The following is a 7,033-nucleotide window of genomic DNA, read 5'->3' as shown; positions in this document are numbered from 1 at the left end:
GGGGCTGCATTGCAGCAGTGGGCCAAGCAAGGGGGCAGCGTGAGAAATGCTAGAAAGACCAGCTGCAGCGGGCACTAGATGCCGGCTCAGGGCGAGCCAGGATCCTTTGAGGCACCCCCTCAGCCTCACTGCGGACATCCTTAAAAGTCTCCAACGCATCCTGGGCTCAGGACCAGCTGGCGGCACAGGCCCTGTGGGAAGGAAGGCGGCTACCAGCCCACACGCAGCTTAAATCACTGCTTTACCAGCGGCCTTGAGACCAGCTCAGCACTAACCGAAGCCGGGCCCGTGTGGGCCGCCTGCCTCCCTTTACCCGCAGGCCCGGCCCTGGGAGGCCCTTCAGCAAATCCTCTTTCTAGCGGCCCGGCTGGCACGTCTTGCTCACACGCTCAGGGTCATATTGAGGGCCAGACGTGGGGGGGGGAACAATTCCCCCCCCAGCTCAGATTGGCAGGGACCTCGGGACAGGGGGTTACGGCCCCGTAGGAGCAGCGCTCAGGGGCTAGGATCCTGGAGGCCTCTCCTCGACTCAACGCCCTGCAATCTCTGCCGCTGACTCAGCGCAGGGGCCGGGGTCCTGAAATGCTTTCGTCTGACTGAAGTCCCTGGCTGAGTCCAGGGGCAGCCGGCTGGAACGCAGCAGCCCCTGCGAGCTGGGGCTGGGAGCAGCTGACCGGACGGGCCCTGTGCTCCGCGGCCAGGGCCAGGTCCTGCCTGGCTGTTAAATCTCCCGCCCCTGCCGTACCCAGAAAAGCAGGCGCCCGCCCGGCCTGCCCCTGCCTTTCAATTTTGTTCACTTAAAATTCTCTCAGCCGTTTCGGCTGCAGCCCGGCGTAGTTCAGCCTCCGCGGCCCAGCCTCGCGCCTGGTGCCCAGGGTGCAGGCAGGTGTGTGCTGGGGGCACCCCCCCTCGCTGGGTAGAGCTCCAACAACCTTCGCTTGTCATTTCTCTTGCTGGACACGCAGCCTCCTGCTGGCCTGTGACCGGGCCCGCCCGGCCCCCTCTCCACCGCATGGGGGGGCCCTGCCTGTGAGCCTGCGCCAGGCTGGACTCCAGGCCCCCCTTCCCCAGCTGGCAGGCAGCTGCAGGGCTCAGGGGGGCACGCAGGAGCCTCTGCAGCTGATCCGCCCCCCGGCGGTGGCAGCTGTGCTGAGGAAGAAGCTATTTCTAGGGGCTCGCTCGAGCTGGAGCGCTCTGTGGCTCCCACGTCCATCCTCCTACCCCCTGCACGGCCCCCCCTTCCGTCCCCCAAAGCCCCGGGCCATGCGGGGGGCAGGGCTGGGCTCACGGTGGGAGGGACCGAGGCAGGTCCACCTGCCCCAGCCTCGCATGGGCGAGCGTGGCAGGCTCCCCCTCCCTGCTCGCTGCTGCACAGGCCTGAGGTGCAGCAAGGGGGAGCCCCGTGCGCCCCCCTGCCCACCACCCTCACGCCACTGCTTGGGGGACGCCGGTGCCCAGCCCTTTTGGTCTCTGTGTCAGTGGTTCCCAGGAACAGAGAGGCCCAGGGGGAGAAAGCGACCCACTTCCCCTCTGGGCCACGCAGACAGGCAGCTCCCGGGCTGCCGCAGGCACAAAGCTGCATTGATAACGAGCCAAGCGGCTCCTGAACGGCCTCGGCAGTTCCTCTTCCAGCACGGAGCTGGGTCTGGCCCCGCCGCACGTCCCGCTGCAGGGACTTTCCACAGCTGCCCAGGACTCTCTCCCCGGCGGGGGAAGGAGAGTGAGGACATCAACGGCTTTCACCGCCACCCATGCCCCCAGCCGTCCCCTCGAGCGCCGGCCAGCCCTGGGCGCCCCTCGCCCCCGGGCCCTGCAGCCAGGGTGAGACAGCAGCGGGACTGCAGATGGTTCAACACCTTTAATAGTGCATGCAGCACAACAGCGGCGGGACAAGGGCCGGTGAAGCCAGCGACTGCCTCGAGACACAGCCTGAACCAGCCTCGCCCGCTTGTCTCGGGCCAGCGCGAGAGGTTTAATGAGGGGCAGGCGGGCACAGGGCCTGCGGGTCACCACGGCAGCCAGCGGCAGCTGGCCAGGCCCAGCAGCCTCACGGGCAGGGATCTGAGCTGCTGCCAGGAGCAGCCCCTTCCCCCCCCCCGTTAAAACAGCAGCTTCCCTCATGCAATGAGAGCTGCATCCCCAGGCCCTGCAGCTGCCCCAGGGAGCAGAGCCCCTTTGTGCCCCAGAGGGACTGGGGGGTGAAGCACAGTAATGGGGGCAAAGCAGCTACAGCTCAACGCCGCTGCCAGAGCCTGCGCCCTCTCCTCACCCCCAGAGAGTTGTCTACACTAAGGCTGTTGTCCTGGCGCTAACCTGGCACCAGGCTGACCAGGGTAGCCCACCCACGTGAACCGGTAAGTCAAGGTGAAAGGCTCTGGGATAGACAGTCCCCAAAGCAATCACCTCCCCTCCCTGCTCCTGAACCCAGAGGAACAGGGATGGGCAAGCAGCTGTGCAGCCTACCAGCTGGAGCGCCCCACGCCATGTGGGGCTGGCCTGGTTGCACCGTGCCCTCAGCCCCCCCGAGAGAAGGGAGAGGGGGCTCAGAGCCTTTGATTGATTAATTTCTGGCGGTCTAGTGGCAGGGAGCCCGGGGCTCCTCCAGCAGCCAGTCAGCTCCGAGCGCCAGCCAGCTGGCAGTCCCCCCAGCGTCCCCTGGGCTACGAGCCCGCGTAACTGCCTCCCTGTGGACGGGCAGCAGGGGCCAAGCGTGGCCGACCCCAGCTAGAGCTCGGAGGGGCACCGGGCGCTGAGCACCCCTCCAGCTGGACCCCCCCCCACCATTTAACAAGACCCAGGGCCGCAACAGGACCCTCCATTTCTAAAACCACCACGTGGGGAGGTGCGGGTTCTTTAAAACGTTCCCCCCCGCGCGCACACACACATTTAAAACAATGAAACCACCTCGGGAGGATCAAACCAGATGAGCTTCCCCACCCCTCATCCTCAAACCGGGGCTGTGTGCACAGGAGACGGGGGTGAGCTGGGACCGGGCCGGAACCCGCTCCCTGCCCCAGCCGGCCTGTACGGGCCAGACACCCTGCCCCAGGCAGAGATAAGGGTAGGGCCGAGGGCAAAGGTTGTGACCAGAAAAGGACAGGCCAGGCCAGGCCAGGCCTCACTCTGCCTCCTGCACTGCAGACATGGCAGGCCGGGGAAAGCAGCCGGCCCCAGGCACGGCCCACCCAGGGCAGCTAGCGGGGGCGTTCTCAGGACACGCTGGGACGCAGACAGAGCTGGTTCGCTCGCTCTCCTTGGCTGTGCAGGCTGAGGTGCCAGTGCCCGGACAGCCAGGAGATTAGGAGCAGAACACAGCCCCGGCGGGGACTTCGCTCAGCCACGACCCCGAACCATGAAGGTGTTAAACCCCAGGCCGTGGGCAGGTTAACGGCAGTGACTCAAAACCAAATGAAGTGAAACGGGAACTGTGGTGCAGACCCTGCCCTTTATCCCCTGCCCAGCCCCCCTTGCTGGGGGGCAGGAAGCCAGAGCTGGAATAAAAGGGGCACTGGAGGTCGGGGGGGGGGGTCTCTCACACATGCTCCTTCATTGGGGAAACAGCCTCAGTTTTTAAAAAAACCCAGACACCCCGGTGATCCTTCCCCAGGCATCACCTGGGCCCGGCCTCCCCCTGCCCCACTGACTCAGGAACGGTGCAAAATCTCTGGCATTTGTTTTAAGCAGGGAGGTTTAACAAGAGCTGGTCTCCACCTCTGCAAATGGGAGAGGCTGGCGTTTGCTCCCCGCCCCCCCCGGGCCAGGCTTCTAGGTTTGTCACTCCTGCTCCATGCACCAGCTTTTTCATACAGCATCGCCGGGGTCGCACCCTGGGAAAGGAGTCCTGTGCGCGCCCGCCTGCTGTGCCGTTTCCGGGGCTGCCTTCGGGACAGCCCTGGGCTCTCTTGGCGGGGCGGGCGGCGGGAACGTGGGGCCCTGCAAGAGGTCGGCGTAGAGCTCGTCCCGGCTGCACGGATGCTGCGCCACCCTGCGCAACAGCGGCTTCAGCAGACCCAGCGTCAGCGGGGCCCCCCCGTCAGAGAAGGGGGCCGGGTCTCCCTGGGCGCTAGGGAGGTGCTGCAGGACGATGCTGAGAATGTCCGAGACGGTCAGGTCTGCCGGGCACAGCTCCCACAGGGTGTCCAGGTACGGGTCCAGCTCCCTGTGCTGGGCGAACTCCACCAGGAGGGTGGTGAAGATCTCCTTGTTGAGCAGCGGGCTGAGGCTGGAAAACTTCTCAGCGGCCTCCACCACCCGCTGCCACCTGCGGAGGCGGACGAGGAGCTGCACGGCCTGCAGGATGGCTTTGGGCCGCCCACTGCACAGCAGCAGCTCCATCTCCAGCTCGCCGGCGGGGGCCGCGCAGGCGCTCTTGCTGGCGAGGACGGCCAGCGCCCTCTTGTAGAGGGGCACCCCGCCCTCGGGCCCTTCTTTGGCGCCGTAGGGCCAGGGCGCCCCCACGTACTGCTGGGTCAGCTCCACGAAGCGGGGCAGCCACTGGGGTTTGAACCTGTGCAGGGACCCGCAGACGAGCTCGAAGAGCGGCACCACCCCGTTGGGGCCCATCTCCGCCTGCTGGGGAGAGGGAAGGACGGGCCCCCCCAGCACCTTCTTCCATATGTCCGGGGTGGCCCTGGCCACCAAGAGGCCGTCTCCATTCTGCTGCAGCTGCAGCTGGCCCCTGATGGCTTTCCAGGCCGCCCTGGGGAAGGACCGGAAGAGAGCGTTCAGATAGGCCAGGTTCTCCCTGTCCAAGTCCAAGTGCAGGAGGCGGCTGAGCTCCTGCCCCACCAGCTCCTCGCAGCACCTGTCGACATCGCCGTCCGAGGCGCTCACCACGCAGGATTTGAGCAGCTCCAGGCTGAGGTAGCTCTGGAGATCCAGGCTCATGGTGCTCTGCAGTTTGGCATAGGTCCCCTGCAGGCCTCCAGCTGCCTTCTCCTGCCCACGGAGGCTATGCTGCAGGATGGCCGAGAGGGCGATGGGGGCCTGGAACATGCCCCCTTGCTTCAGCTTCTCCACCGTCAGCCGGGAGCTGCTGAGGCTCCTTCTTTGGTAGTACTTGCAGGCCTCCTCAAAGACCATCTCCACCAGGGGGGGCTCAGGCCTGCTGCCCTCCTCCCGGCTGGAGGAGCTGACGCGATAGATGCCCGTCGGTGTGAGGAGCTGGACCTCCTCCTCCTCCCCCCCGCCCGGGGACTCCAGGAAATGCACCTCCTTGGTGCTCAGGATTTTTTTCTCCATCAGCCTCCCACTGGTCAAGTCAATGAGATACAAGACTCCGGCCAGCACACAGGCCAGGGTGCTGCCACAGGCCTTCAGCTGCACGGGGTCTCCTTGGGCCAGGGGGATGCCCCCCAGGTCCCAAATGTGTCTCCATGTCCCGTCTGGCTGCACCAGCCGCACCGTGCCTTGGGTGCTGAGCAGCAGGAGCCCCCCGCAGCTGGAGAGGGCGCAGGTGTGAACGTCCAGCGGGCCGGTGGACAGGAGGAGACCCACGGACCCAGACACGAGCTTCCTGAAGTCGCTGGAGTGCAGGGCTTCGCTGTGGACGAACCCCAGGGACAGGGCCACCAGGGTGACTTTGGCCTCCCGGGGGCACCAGATGAGCAGGAAGGTGGCGACGCTGGGGCAGGTGGCGCAGGTGGGCACCAGGAAGACGTGCTGGGGTGAGGCCAGGACTCGGTACTGCGGGCTGTTGTGCAGGGCTATCCGCCTGGCACCCAGCTGCAGCCCCTGCTCGCCCGGCTCCAGGGCCCGGGTGCAGATGCAGTACTGGAAGGCGCTCCTGCCCGGGGCCAGCTGAGCGTCCGCGGGGGGCCTCTCCTCACACCACACCAGGCTGCCGCCCTGGCTGCAGATGGACACGATCCGGGCCCGGGCCCCGTGGCACAGCTCCAGGGTCTGCTGCAGCTGCCAGCCCCCCGCCGGCCCGAAGCGCCACACCTCGCTCCGGCCCTGCTCCCAGACCAGGGCCAGCACCCAGGAGCCGGGCGCCGCCGCGGGGCTCCGCAGGAAGAGCACCCCCACGAGGGGGGGCTGGGGCGGCTGCCAGCTCCTCTCCAGGCCCCCCCCGCCGGCGCCCAGGCGCTGGAAGGCGAGCAGCTGCGGCTGGGGGGGCGGCCGGAGCAGCAGCAGGTGGTGTCCGTCCGGGCTGGCGTGGGGGCGGCTGGGCGCCTCGCCGGGCCCCCGCTGGCTCAGCAGCTCCCGCAGGCGGCGGCCCTCGGCGAAGTCGCTGAAGTCCGAGACCTGCTGCAGCGCCCCGGCTCGCTTCATCGCGGGGCGCCCGGCCCGGCCCCCGCGGGCATGGGGCGGAGAGGGGCGGAGCGGACTGCCCGGCGGTCAGCGCTGCCGGAGGAGCCTTGGACTCCGCGCGCCCTGGTTCCTCCTGGGGCTCCCCAAACCCCCCCGTGCGCCCTGGCTCCCCCCGGGGGCTTATACTGGCACTAGCGCCCCCTCCCCCGGGGCTCCCCCGCGCCTAGGGGCTCCCCCACCTCCCCGCGCGCCCTGGCTCCCCCCGGGGCTCCCCAAACCCCCCCGTGCGCCCTGGCTCCTACTGGCACTAGCACTAGCGCCCCCTTCCCCAGGCTCCCCCGCACCTAGGGGCTCCCCCCGGGGCTCCCCACGCGCTCTGGCTCCCCCCGGGGCTCCCCAAACCCCGCCGCGCGCCCTGGCTCCCCCCGGGGGCTCCTACTGGCACTAGCGCCCCCTCTCCCGGGGCTCCCCGGCGCCTAGGGGCTCCCCTACCCCCCCGCGCGCCCTGCTATCCGGGGCGCCCGCTACGTGCTGGGCCGGGGCTCGGGGATCTCACGCCGCCCCCTGTCCGGACCGGGCTCAGCTGCGCTCCGCGCTGCACAATCACGAGGCCTTTTAGCGGCCGGGCGGAGCCGCGCTGCTCGCTCCCCGCGCCGGGCCCAGCCTCCCTCTGCCTCCGGCCCTTGTACTTCCGTCTCTGCACGATGAGGTTGGAGCCAGACCCTGGCTGAGCTGAGCTGAGCCGGGTCCGGGCCGCCCCCTGGAGCTGTAGCCGCTGCTG

At 68.3% G+C, this 7,033-nt stretch overlaps 1 protein-coding gene across 1 annotated transcript; it reads right to left on the bottom strand.

The window, feature by feature from the left end:
* Positions 1 to 45: 45 nt before the first annotated feature.
* HPS6 (HPS6 biogenesis of lysosomal organelles complex 2 subunit 3) lies at positions 46 to 6,401 on the bottom strand. Its single transcript, XM_067537254.1, has one exon. It carries the CDS (start codon positions 6,271 to 6,273, stop codon positions 3,802 to 3,804), a length of 2,472 nt encoding a protein of 823 aa, XP_067393355.1. The 5' UTR covers positions 6,274 to 6,401; the 3' UTR covers positions 46 to 3,801.
* Positions 6,402 to 7,033: the final 632 nt, after the last annotated feature.

The sequence above is a fragment of the Emydura macquarii genome, unplaced genomic scaffold (assembly GCF_026122565.2).
Source record: "Emydura macquarii macquarii isolate MOO-44397 ecotype Brisbane River unplaced genomic scaffold, CSIRO-AGI_Emac_v2 contig_3692, whole genome shotgun sequence".
In the NCBI taxonomy this organism is placed as follows: Eukaryota; Metazoa; Chordata; order Testudines; family Chelidae; genus Emydura; species Emydura macquarii.
Note: the sequence above shows the minus strand (reverse complement) of the source record. Positions and strands in the feature narration are given on the sequence as shown.

Coding starts and splice junctions, on each gene's coding strand:
- HPS6 (XM_067537254.1), bottom strand. CDS start 6,273: ATGAAGCGAGCCGGGGCGCTGCAGCAGGTCTCGGACTTCAGCGACTTC.